Source organism: Stegostoma tigrinum, chromosome 31 (genome assembly GCF_030684315.1).
Source record: "Stegostoma tigrinum isolate sSteTig4 chromosome 31, sSteTig4.hap1, whole genome shotgun sequence".
Taxonomy (NCBI): Eukaryota; Metazoa; Chordata; class Chondrichthyes; order Orectolobiformes; family Stegostomatidae; genus Stegostoma; species Stegostoma tigrinum.
Window position 1 is genome coordinate 6058188 of NC_081384.1, and position 14040 is coordinate 6072227.

Below are 14040 nucleotides of genomic sequence, written 5' to 3' on the forward strand. Positions count from 1 at the left end.
TGCTCCCAGACCTGCTGAGTTTCTCCAGCAATTTCTGTTTTTGTTTTACATCTCCAGCATCTGCTGTTTTTTTATTTTGTTTTACTGTCCTGAACCTGGTTTAATTAGGATGACTCTCTGCCATATCAAATATTGTAATTAATCAATTGACTACTTGTTCTTTTATTTACAAACCACATTTACCATTTACATTTAGTAAATCTAGCAATTCTTCCTTTTTCTAATTTCATGCTTTGAAAGCTTTTCTATTAAATTTCAGGAGGAAGGGATGAACAGTTCATGTACACATGCATTTATTTTAGATTTCTGATGTCTTGAATTTGGCAATCATCTACATTTCAAATATTTTGCTGTTACTACTTAACATAATGCAATGACACTAAATTCCTAAGAGAATGAGGGCTAGGAGTGGCCAAATATCCCCTCAAGCTAGCTCTGTCATTATATAAAATCATGGCTTGTATATACTGTATATCATAAACGTTATTATTGGCATCACTACAGTCATTGCTAAACTTGCAGTTAGTTGGGGAGAAATAATAAACTATTGTGTAAACTGGCTCCTGATGCTTTTGGCTTATTACAGTTGAGGCTGTATGATTTTGTATGGTTTTGTATTGAATATTGATCATTTAACCTATGCGTGTATATATAAAATATATAATATATTTTTGTTTGCATTGTTTACATTAGTGCTTCTGTGCACTTTTTTGTTTCTACTGTTACTTGAATTTTTAATTTTCGATACTTCTGCTCCACAGCTTGCTCAGGTCGAATTAAAAACTCAGTAACAATCCTTAAAATGCATTTTTTAAAAACCTTTTAACTAGAACCAGAAGTGAACTCACTTTAACGACATGTTTCTGCATTAAAAGCCACTAAATTACCTACAGATATTTTGCATAAGGTCTATGAAATGTAGTCACATAATAACTCAGGTGCCTGGCATTTAAAAAATATACAATAAAGAATAAGCATTGGTAGTGTTCCCTGAGCCAGGAAGCCCACATGCAAGTTTCTCCTGCAGAGGTGTGTTATAACATCGCTGAACAGGTTGATTAGAAAATATAAAGGATGAGCAGATAGATAAATAATGGTTTTGGAAGTAGAGTAAGCGGTATTCTTATTACGAGAAATGGCAACCCCTTATTCTACATCAGTGTGTTTCTGGAAATTTGATTAGCAGCTTTGAGTCACTCATCTTTGATTTAACAAAATGATAACTTCAGCTGGATTCAAACTCAACTTTACTGTGTAAACCAGCCTAAATTTTATGATTCCCCTTATTAGTTATGTGAAATAACATTGAGTTCAATGCAATCTGAAATTACTGTACTGTGTAATTTGGTGCTTTTGCATACATGGCGCATTAAAATGGCAAATAGACCATTTTGATGCTGAACATTTTATTGGTACTGCATGCAGAAATTTCTTAGATAATAGATAATATTTCCCCTAAGCATTAAATAAGTGCAAAATTATGGTCCGTTCTTGTAGAAACATGGCTTTAAATGAAGATCGCATCTTTATCCAATGGTGCCAGATTTAAAAACATTGTGCTGAACCCTTGCTTCATAACTGTTTATTCTAAAATAGTATACATATTAAGATCCACTTCCAAAATGATCAAGGTTTGCCAAAAACTATCAATAAATATGTATATTTCTCCGATGACATCATCTTAAAAAAAACCTTGTGAATGTCTATGAAATTGAACATTACTCCACGATGTGCAAATGCACCTTAAAACAGTCATTTTAATATGGTATTAAGTTTGATTTGTAATCTGTAATTGTAGTTAGCTATCTTTGTTTTATTTACTTTTCCCTGGAAAGTGCCTCATGTTTTCAAGTCATTTTTTAACAAGGGTCTGTTTTCAGACTCCGTGGGATTTATGTTAATATAACTTAGTAATTTTTTTTAAAATTAAATATAAATGTTACTTAGCTGTAGTTTTTTTTCAATACAGTTCTAAATAAATTGCATTTTGCTTTCCATGAACTATGCTGGAATAAGCCTGGACAGAACTGTGTGTGTGGCACACCTGTCATGCTGTTTGCCTATCACATACATCTGTGCTAATGACTTATGTTTTGTGTTATCCTAACTATGGGCTCTGAATGGTCTAAAATCCAGTACCAAATCCAACCACCTTGATCCTGGCATCTGGATTGAAACCACATGAAGGCGAGGATTGGGGGTCAGTGGGAAGGGGTAAGACCCTTAGCATTGAGGCAAGGAATAAAATACTGATCATCCAACCCCTGGCTAAAGGAGCAACAGCTGCACTGTCAAAAGAAACTTTATAGTACTCCAAAAAGGAAATTAATAAGACCTGATACCCAAAGGGAAAGGCTTTAAGCCAGACTTTTCCAGCTTGTATTATTATTTGTCTAATGTTGCTGTTTACCTACAGTATTGAGATTGTTTGACACGCAAGCATTTCAGAGCTTCCATTTTTAAAAAAAAAGCATTCCAATGGAACATTGAACAAAGCTGTCAACATGAACTTTCTCCATACACAATGTGCAGTTCAATGAATTATGCAAACTTGCTGTAAAGTTAACTGCTTATATTGTAAATATGTTCTAGAATGTCAACCCTGACAAAAGCCATGTAACATAAATATATAAATTGATATTTCCTCTTTGCCAACTGGCCATAAAAGAACTATGTGATATTGTTAGTTTCTGCATGAACTTCTCAAAGTTTACAACTGTAAATGTATATGCAAAAGAAGACGCTTTAAATAATACACCATCCTGTTTTTTAACAACGGAAATAAACTGACTTCCCCTCCAATAAGCTTAGCGTGGGTTTTTATTATTAGTGAATCACATAATAAGTTGAATAAAAATGTTAATATTTGGTCAAGAATGTAATTCTGTGAAGATGGAATTTAATTGTTAGATTGGGAAACTTTACAGATTTGAAAGTACTTGTCTTCTGCACTACGAGAACTCCTTTTGACACTTATTCATTATGAAATTATTGAAGAAGGAGAACAACAGTGACAATGGTGAGGTAGTTATATATTGCTAGTTATACAACAAAACTAACAAGAATATATCCAACAAAAACTAGCAATTTGTACTTGGAAAAAAATGTTCATAATCAAGGCTGTTGTGTAAAATCCAAAATGTCACCATGTTTATTGATGTCTTCTCATTGCCCATGATGGCATAATAACATTCGTTCATGTGTTTTCCTCCAAAAAAGATTCAACAAAGAAAGGGTTATTAGCATACGAGTGGCTGGCCAAACAGTATGTGGACAGGATTTAATGTGAGCCACTAGCCTCAATACTTACATTCCCATCCAAAAAAACTTGCATGATATAAAGTGAGGTTGAAGAGTCTGCTGAAAAGTGAAGTGTTAGTAGGAGTAATAGAGAAATTCTCGATTCCAGGAATGCAGTTTATCCTTGGTAATGATATAGATGGACCACAGGTGGGAGTGTTACCTACTGTGGTTGAAAAGCCAGTCGAAAATCGGGCAACTGAGGTGTTACAGGAAGTATATCCTGGGACTTTGTCTGACTGTGTGGGAGCAAGGTCACAAAGCCACAGGTGGAAACAGGAGCAGAAATCAAAGAATAAAGATAAGGAAGTTGAAGTTCAGTTATCAGAAACTGATCAAATGTTTGAAAAATAAAAGGACAAAGTGAACATTTTTAGGTCAGAGAAATTAGCTGAAATAAAATGGAGAGATGAAAAACCAAAGCAGTTGTATCAAAAATCATACACTGAAGAACCTGAGTACATCCCAGAAATGGAGACCACCACATCTTCAGGCAGATGAGAAATGGGGAGAAGTTCATCAAGTACTATTTCCTGTGGGTTATAGAAAGGAAGTGTTGCAGGCAGCACATGAATAACCAGTTGAAAGTTACTTGGGAGTAAGGAAAACTTGAGGCAAAGTACAAACATTTTTATTGGCCTGAACTGCATAAGAATTCTGCCAGACATGTCATATGTGCCAGGCAATTAGAAAACTTCAGACAGTGATAAAGCCAGCACTCTTAATACCCATCCTCACTTTTACAAGATTCTTAATTGATTGCATAGTACCCCTACCTCAAACAAAGTGGGAATCTGTATTCGTTGACCACAATAGATGTGACTCTAGATTTCCATGGCTAAAAGGATTGTAGAAGAGTTACTTTTTTTTACTCAAATATTGACTAGCTGCAGAGACACAATCAGATAAAAAGTTAAATATTACATCAAAATTATTCAAGGATATCATGGACAGCTTAGGAATAAAACAATTCAAATCCACTGCAAGTCATTCAATATTGCAGGTAGTATTAAAACGATGGCATCAAACTTTAAGGACCATGTTGATTGCTTATAGTCAAGAGAATTGGGGTAAAGGAATTCCATTTGTAGCTTTTGCAATTAAGTATGCACCTAATGAATCAACTAAATTCAGTCCATTTGAATTAGTTTTTCAGCATGAGGTAAGAGAACCACTGAAATTAATTAAGGAGAAATTGGTGAGTCAGATTTCAGATACTGCACGTTTGAACTGTGTCACAAAGATTAAATAGAGCAGGTGCATCTTCAGAAATTTCTGAAGAAGGGTCTAGGCCCGAAACATCAGCTTTCCTGCTCCTCTGATGCTGCTTGGCCTGCTGTGTTCATCCAGCTCTATACCTTGTTACTTCAGAGAGTATATGTAACTGGGTCTTTGTTTGCTTGGCAGAATGTGATAGGTGGAATGGAGCACAGGAGATCATGCTGGGGAGCCTCAACTTTTCATAAAGGTATGGTGGTAACAATTAACATTTAGGGCAAAAATAGGTAGGAAAAGTATATTGGAGGATGACATAAGGAGTTTGCAGGTGAAAGTAAGTGGCTGGGTAAACAAAGATGTAGCAGTTGGAGTAATATTTAAATGGAGAATAACGCTGGAATTCTAAGGTGTGTAGGATATAGATATTTCAGTTCATAAGTCACAAAAAGTTAATACAAGTATGGTGTGTAGTCAAGGAGGTGAATAGAATGCTGTCCTTTATTATGAGAGGAATTGAAACATAAAAGTATGAATTTTATGCTTCAGTTAGACATGGCATTTGTGAGACCACACCCTTGAATTTTGCAGTTTTAGTCTCCTTATTTAAAGAAACAAAGCAGGTTTACTACAAGGATATCTAGAATGAATAGGCTGTTGTATAAAGATAGCTTGGACAAGCTGGGCCTGTTTCAACCAGCATTTAAACAAGTGACTTGATTAAAGTGTACAACATCCTAAATGGTCTTGACAAGCTGGATGTGGAAAGGATGTTTTCTCTTGTGGGTGAGTCCAGAAATAGGAGACAACCTTTTAGGACAGAGATTAGTAAAGGATTCTTTCTCTCTGAGATATGTGTGACTTTAAAACTCTCTACCTTAGAAAACAGTGGAAATGGATTAGAGAATTACAACCCCCAGGCCAAATATAAGTATATAGCAGACAGATTTTTTGTTAAAGTGAACAGAAAAGTAGATGTAGATAACACTGTCTTCACAACATACCAGGGTTCAAAGCATATTGTTATGTCACTGATGATCCATGTATAACAGTGCACAGTGTTAACAATAAACAAAGCTCTACAGAATCCTAAACTACAAGATAGTCTTGCTTTGCCTTCTCCTTGATGAGTCTGTCTTGAAATCAAACTCTTTGATGTGGTCCCAAAACTGCACAAGAACAAAAGAACTTTCATCACTATTCACCATCACTGATGAGGGAGAAATTTTTTTTTCCAAATCGATGCAGTACAAACACTACCCTGACTGTACGAGGCAGTCTTGACTGGTAACAAAAGTGGGATATATGAAGGATTTTGCAATCTCATCAGAATAAATATACACAAGGTAATGACACAATCTCAAAATACTCTTACAAAAATGCAATCCCTTTATTTAATCTCTTCACAGAAACCACATTAATTACGGATTGTCATGGCATCGACTTTCAGTACACATCTCACTAACTCTACAAATGGAAGATCCCAGTTTACAAAAACTCTGTAGATATGTTTAATACAATAATCAATTACAGCTTTTACTGACCGAACAGTAAAGCCCCATGCAGCAGAGGAAAAAAAAATTCACAGTCTAAACAAAAGGTGTTCCTATTGTATCCAGATTTTCACAAATTCTTTATGTTAAGATTCACATACATACAGACACTAATCTAGATGCATCGTGCAATTTCTTAGCATATACATGCATAATTGGAACGCTTTATTATTTAAAAGCAGGAATAAGGTGAAGTTCATGTTTTATATGATTACTGACATATCCTTCAGGAGACTATGAAAAATGTCACACATGTTAAAAAAAGCTTAAAAAAGGCATCTTGTATTTTTTCACTTATACATTTTGTTTAAATAGAACTTTTTAAATGTTTTCTTCTAAACACACACATTTGATACATCTCAAGACAATCACCGCCTTTTAATCAAACTGGAAAAGACCAAAATTCAGAATAGATATTTCCAGCATATTTTGGCTGAAATTTAAAAGTAATTCTTTTTCAACAATAATTTTGAAGGGAATGTTTGGTGCTCCTACAGTTTGTTGACTGTAATCTTCTCCGATGGTGAAGAGATTTGCATGTTTTTTCCTGTTTCCGTGCGAGATGAGGGGAATCTTGTGAGGATCTCAACGACATAATTACTGGCTGGCATTTGATTGACTAATTCAATCATTTTAAGTAAAATATTAACAGTTCTCATTTTTTTGAAATAGAAAGTATTCTCTTGGAGTGGGAAGGGTGGGGAGGTGAACGTGTTGTATCATGCTGAAAGTGTCAATGCTGGGAAATGAAATACTTTATCCTCAACATAATATCCTCAGGTTCGTACAGAGAGACACCTTGCCTCTCCGAGTTCATCACCAGTAGTTACTGGCCTTCAGCTTCTAGAGCCACACAACTTACCATTAGCCAAAGGGAAATCCCTGATACTCTGGATGGAAAGAGCATAGCTCTGTGGGAGGTATGTTAATGGGAGAAAGTAAAAGATGACTTCTGAAGGGAAAGCGTTGTTTCTGGTGTTTCTAAAATGACGTGGTAGGACGAAGTGAAAAGTATCCCATAGCCTGTCGCTCCTCTTGACCAAGCATATCTTTCGGAACACAGATGCTTCAATCTGCTTCCTGACCTGGTGTCACTTTGTACAGTGGAGATTTGGAACCATTTGATGAAGAAACTAAATCCTCAAGAAGTGAGGATTCTATTTTTCTCTCCCCAAACTAACAGGGTTTCTTACGAAATTATTTGAAATGTCGGGTCATTATTCTTGGAGGTCCTGTTGCAGATTTAGTTCACTTTGGTCGTTACACCGTTCTCAAACAGGGCTGAACACATTTGGAAGGGAATTAATGCTCACCAAGTAACAAAACAATTTTTGTATTAATTCCCATTAAGAAAGTGAGCAGGACTTCAATATTACCATACACAGGGACAGTGAGGGGAATGACTGAATGACTGTTGGCACTTCCTAAAAATGAACAAATCAACAAATTTTTGAAAGCTGCTCTCCAGTCAAGCCTTCAGTAAAAGCCCACAGCTTGTGAAGTACTGAGTGCAGGTTGCCCACCAACAGCAAAACAAATACCAGGACCCCACCCCCCAACTTTATAAAACACTATAAAAAGTTTTAATAACAGAAAAATCTTTCCCCTGTTTTGAGGCAGAAGTTTTAAATGGAATCGGGGGTGGGGCGGGGGGGGGCGGGGGGGAAAGCCTGTGTAACAGTCAGAGCTTAACTCCCACATTAAGAAAGAGCTGGCCCCTGTGAGATTGTATTAAGGAAGTCCAACCGAGAGTGTGCTCAATTATAAAATGGGAGCTAATCACATCCAAACCAAACTCATCCCTCTTCAATTACATTCAAACACAAATAGTCATACACCAAAGGAGAGTCAATACTCACATAAACTTAATACAAAGTGTTAAAAGACTTCACTTAAAATGTAAAGAAACTTCCTGCAATTCCAATTAATTGCTTTATGAATACTATTCTTTGTACAAAAAAGCCATTTAAGACAATATACAAAAAGAATAAGTGAACACATGATTCTGCCAGTGATATATATGTATATATATATATATATATAATCTGCAGCTCTAGATATTGATTTAACAGAAATAAATCATTCTTCATATTCTCTATTTTCAAATCCTGTGCTTTCATAAATATTATTTCTTCTTGTGGATTTAATTTATTTTATTTATTTTAAGGTAAAGTTTTCCAGTTCATAGTGTTTCACCCACTGGACCATTCTACGGGCTAGTATTCAATCAGCATCAAGTACAAACTGTGTTTCAGAGCTGTACTGTGTTAAAGCAACTGAGTGAGTATTCAGGTAAACAGTGAGTGAGCAGAGAAGGTGAGAAGGGAGCAAAAGAGAGAGACACAGCAAGAGAGAGGGAATGGGTAGAAAGCTGGATGTGTAAGAAACTGACAGGAAAACTTCACATTATCACATTTACGCCCTACGTAGCATTGCTGAGCTTGTCAGAGTTGAACTTTTATTCTGTTGTAATATAGTGCTCATAGTTAATTTCGAAAGTAAAACTTTTAAAAATGGTTACAAGATTAGGGTGATCAGGAGCCACCTTTAAAATGTAGAATGAAAACTGAGACCACAGGCTGGTGGAAGGAACAAGGTCAGTGGCAAGTTACGGATGCAGTTGGCGAGTATCTTACAGGGATGGGAGGTTCTTGGGGCAGTAAAACAATGTTGTACCAATACATATGGAGACCACAGGTGAAGGGACCATCTGCCCCTCCTTGCACGTGGACTGACATTCCAAGAACCAATGCAAAGTTCAAGCTGCCAATATTCCACCCAAATCAGAGCATTCGATATAATCAGTGAGATAACCAATTGGTTTGGAATGTATCAGCCAGTGACTGCACGGCAGAACATGAATGGAACAGTTGCTCAGTGCTGCTGTGTAATCGAGATTGTGGACCTGAATTTATGTGATAAAGTGTAAAAGAAGATATAGAGACTAAATTTAGAAAGAGAGGGACAGGATGAGAAGTTTTTTTGGTTTTTATTTTTTACAAAATATTTCATCATTTTCACATCTATTCTACTGTGATATATCTATCAATCACTTGTGCTGTTTCCACTATTAACATACAAGCTGGCACACTACAGCTCGGAGACCAGTTTGTATTCTGGGTCAAAGCAGGTGATGGATTAGCAGATGGTGACTGAGAGCAGGAACACTGGAGCTCCACGATGCATACTGTCCATCATCCTCTTCTCACAGTCCCCTTGATTGGACACGGACTGGGGAAGGGAGGGAGAGGGGAGGAGGAAATGGGACAGTGGGGGACTGGGAAAAGGAGTGGTGACTGCAGAGAAGATCACGTTGCTTGAAGCCGGTGAAATGAAAGCTCTTTAGAGACTCCAAAGCTGCAGCGAATCAGCGCAAATGGCAGCAGCAGCTAAAGGAGCAAAGCAAGACATTTTGGGATGACGGGGTTTGGGGGGGGGGGTCACGGGAGCTGGAGGTGGAGAGTTTGCTGGGAATCACTAGCATCAATAACTGTGCGTTTAGTGTCAGGAATTAAAGCAAGCAATAGCAGGGAGGCTGGAGACTGGGCAGGAGTGATACCGGCTTCTGGATAAGGAAAGATTTTTCAGCACAGGTTAGTTAAAATATTGGGGAAACTGGCTGAAATAGGAAGGGGACCTATGCCAGAAACTGGAAGCAGGACAAGGTCCTTAGCAGCAGTATCACCAAAGTTCTTTTATTAGCCCCACTGGCAGTCAGAGGCCCTGCAAAGAGCCCTCGGCACAGATTTCTAGAGGCGTTCTGGTCAGGGAGGTCGGGGGCTGGGGGGGCGCGGGGGGGGGGGGGGGTGGTTGTTGGGGGAAGACCTGCCAAGCCTTTGGTCCTTAAGCAGAAAAGTCCCATAATTGTTACAGGATGAGAAGACTGAAGGGGGCAAGTACTGGGCATTACTGGGTCAGGCAGGTAATCCAAAACACAGAATGGAAAGACAGCAAAGCAAAGCAGAAATAGCAAGGATAGGAGGGAAAGAGACAAGAAATTAACGTTAGAATCTTCATACATGGAATACTCATTATATCAGCGGTGATAAGATAGGTCACATATAATTGGCTGAGGACAACAGGTATCATCTGGACATAAGAGATACAAATACAAGCTGGGATTGATATCTCCACTATCCCTTAATTCCCTGAGAGATCTAAAGTCCACCTTTCTCAGGCCTGACTCTACCCAACAATGGACCACCCGTAATTCCCTGGGGAGAGAATTCCAAAGATTCATAAACCCCTGAGTGAAGGTGTTTCTCCTCCTCCCTGTCCTGAATGATTGGTTCCTTATTCTGCGGTGATGCCTCCCTAGCTCTCTGTGTTCTAGATTCTCCAGCTGGGGAGGTCTACCTCCCAGAATCTATCCCATCAAATCACACAGATTCCTGTGTGTGAGGTCCTCTGAATCTTTGCTGCAGAGGTGTTCGGCTTATTTATCCTGGCTCTCATTGTAGGACAGCCCTCACATCCTGGAAGCCAATCACCATAATATCTCCAATTATTTCAAATCGCCAATCTCCTATTATTTCTTCCGTTGAAAATGAGCAAAAACTGTGCCGACGAAGATGAACATCAGGTGGAAAGGCTGGTGTGTGGCATTCCTGAGTTTTCCTGTTGTCTTGGGTGTCTTGCCATTGGGAGGGAATCCTAAAGGGAATATCACTCCTTGAGAAACCAACACACTCTGCCCTGACCCAGCAGCAGCTTCCCCTTTCCCCGCCCCTCACTGGGTCTGCCTGACTGACCCAGTGTGTTGCAGCCTGTAATGATTGATTGGAACCAGGTGGCTCTTACTGACCATATGACCCTCTGTTGGATTTGTTAACCTGGGCCAATCAGGAAGCCCTGGCTGGCCAGTAGAAACAGGGGATTCAGAATCTCTTCGGTTCTGGGGATTGTGTCTGAGCTGTTATTTCACAACCTCACATCCTGTGTCACGGCTGCTCCTGCTGGTTGCAATGTCAGCAATGACCACAGCTCCTGGTGGCGCTATGGTTCTCCAATTAGATGGCACTTCCAGGCAAGAAGCAGGCCTTGCCCCTTCAGAGGTAGGAGGCTGCTGGGGCAGGCAGCTAACAGCTGGCATGTAACATCACGCAAAATCTGCTAAAGGGCAGGGCCTGCTGCCCTGGACTCTCCGGATTGTGTCCCATAACATTCCAGCTCAAGGACAGTCTCAACCAAGTCTGGTAACATTGTAACAAGATTGTCTTACTCCTGTATTGCAATCCCCTGGAATGGTTGAAACCTGCAAGATAAATCTGTATGTCCTTTATATAAATACACCCAAGACTTTCCAAACATGAGCCAGAGCCACACAGAATGGGACAGATAGGGTGCTGGGTTAAAATACTCACTCGCAGGAATCTGTGTCTGAGGAGCAGGATTCTGAGGGAGGCAGTGACAAGAGATTGGTCACATACGTGTTCCTGGAGGCTTGATCAAGTGATATTGCCTCTGGTTAGTGATGTTTGTCATCTCAATCAATGCGGGTTTGAGAGATAGTAGGAGCTGCAGATGCTGGAGACTCTGAGATAACAAGGTGTAGAGCTGGATGAACACAGCAGGCCAAGCAACATCAGAGGAGCAGGAAGGCTGATGGTTCGGGCCTAGAAATGGGGGAAGGGAAGGGGGTTTGCCCCTGTATTGCCTCCGCATGGCAGGGCCGGCCCAGGGAACTGGACCAGCAAAGGTCACGGTGACTTTGGGAGGGAGTGAGAGATGGAGGGGCGGGAGGGGCAGGGGTTGGGTGTGTGGGGAGGACAATGTAATGGTACTGGCAAAGGAAATGAGAGGCATCAGTGTGGATTTATTTACATTATGTTAATTTAACACAAATATATCTCCCCCAGAACCTTCCTTTGATGTAAAGTAAATCCTAGGGTTAAAAAGAATGTGATGTTAACAAGAAAGAAGCAAAACACTTTATTTAAAAGATTTATCAAAATTTAAAGAACGATGTCATTGCCACAGGATGGTTGTCAAGTGCTGTGCTGCCATCTTGTGGTAAGAATGATCAATTACTGCAGGCCCCACTGGGAGGCCATTCAGCCCACTGTGCTTGTGCTGCCTCTTTGGTAGAGTTATCCCAGTAGTTCCTTTTACCCCATAGGTGTGCAATTTTTTTACATCTTGAAGCTTTTTTTTAAACAAGTTCCCACTGAATCTGCTTCAATAGCCCTTTAAGGCTCACTGCTCTTAAAAAACACACTCCCTCCCCCATCAAGCAGCAGTTTTCCAGCTTTACCAATTGATTATCTTTTTACAACACTGGGGAGGGGACAGAGGGCGAGGGAGGGGGTGAGAGTGGGGGAGCGAGAGAGCATGAGGGAGAGAGTGAGGAGGACGGGAAGAGGAGGTGGGGGAGTGGGGTGAGGGGAGACAGTGTAAGGAGTACAAGGTGGGGGAGAGTGTATGAGTTGAGAGTGAAAGGGAAGGGAGAGGGACGAGTGAGAGCAAAGGGATTAGGGACAGGAAGGGGGAAGTGTGTGAAGTGGAGGGGTGAGGGCAAGGGGAAAGTAGGGAGGGCTGAAGAGAGGGTGAGGTGAGCAGAGGATGAGGATGGGTGGAGAGGGTGATTGGAGGCAGGAGTGTGGGGAGGGGGAGGAGCAGAGGGGAGAGTGCAGACGGACTGGCACTGGTGCAGAAGTTCAGCAGGGACACCATCAGCCAGGTATGAAGCTAGCTTTGATTGAAATTCTCGTTTTGTTGCCTAGAAGTAAACTACCTGCTGAGTGCCCTGTTGGCTCTGTAGTCTCAGATACTCTTCCCGCTGTTTGTTATGTTTCTGTTTCTCGCTGCTGCTGTGTGGTTGCTTGAGTTTTGGAGCAGCTGGAATTGCAATGCGGCTTTGCAGTGAGGAGCTGCTGCCAGTCTAGAACCAAGAGAAAACAGAATAAACGGAGTCAGCACAGCCTCACCTCAGCTGACAAACGCAAGTGTGGCCCATTCGTTCTCTCTTCAAGGCCGCACCCCAAACCCCAAAGTCCTTTCCCAAACACCCCGCCCCCCCCACAACTGAACTGCCCCCAGGGATAGAGTCACAGAGTCATACAGCACAGGAACAGGCCCTTTGGCCCAACTCATCCATGCCAACCAAGTTTCCTAATCTGAACCAGCCCCATGACCTGTGATCGGCATTTCCTATCAATGTTCCTCTCCAAATATCTTTTAAATGTTGTAATTGTACCCCCAACTCCACCATTTCCTCTGGCAACTTATTCTATATACACACCACCTTCTGTGTGAAATAGCTGCACCCCCAATAAACAGGGCAAAGGAGTCTAAGGAAGGGGGGAGGGGGTGGGTCAGTGAGTGGCAATTATCCCAGGCCTGACCCACATTACTGCAAGTGGGGAGCCCGGGTGTGGGACTCTCCCCACTACCTCCATCTCATTAATACTGCCCACATTCCCAGCAGCTCACCTCAGCCCCCCAAAGACACACACACACACACACACACACAGGTCTCCCCTGAACACCCCTCCCATCTCCCTATTCCCCTATTCACCCACATTCCCCACCATCCCCCTCACCCTTCTGCCCCCATCTCTACCCACTTTTACCTCCTTGAAAGCTGCCATTGTCCTCATGCCCCGATACCCCCATTCCCCTGGTCTACCACTGCTCCATCCCAACACCCACCACAAGCCCCTTGGTATCCCTTATCCCCCTGGAACTCCCCCTTTCCCCTTGTCCTCTCCTTCTGCCTGCCTCCTATGTCCAGTGTGCCTACCCCTCTCGATCTCTGCCTGCCTCCTGGAACAGACCTCCATATCTCCTGTTTCAGATGTTAGCCAGGGAGCTGCTCCTTTCCAGCAGTTGCAGGTTTTAGCTTAAATCTGTGCAAAATTAATCTTTCCCCTGGTATGTTAAACCACAGTCGCAGTGTGCTTGGTCAGGGCTGGGTGTAAATGGGGGGGGGTGGTGTCTGTTGGAAGGAACACCGACAGTCCCGGAGTCGGGG

The 14040-nt window shown here is 41.1% G+C and overlaps 1 protein-coding gene across 6 annotated transcripts in view; it reads right to left on the minus strand.

Annotated features, from left to right (window-relative positions):
- Window positions 1-5881: 5881 nt before the first annotated feature.
- srcin1a (SRC kinase signaling inhibitor 1a) overlaps window positions 5882-14040 on the minus strand; it is a 498739-nt gene continuing 490580 nt past the window's right edge. For all 6 annotated transcript variants that reach the window (XM_059638686.1, XM_048560697.2, XM_048560696.2 and 3 more), the window contains 2 exons: window positions 12802-12948; window positions 5882-9977 (listed from right to left, as the gene is read on the minus strand). In XM_059638686.1, the coding sequence (XP_059494669.1) occupies window positions 9975-9977; window positions 12802-12948 (150 nt within the window). In that variant the 3' untranslated portion in view covers window positions 5882-9974. The remainder of the gene's footprint in view (window positions 9978-12801; window positions 12949-14040) is intronic.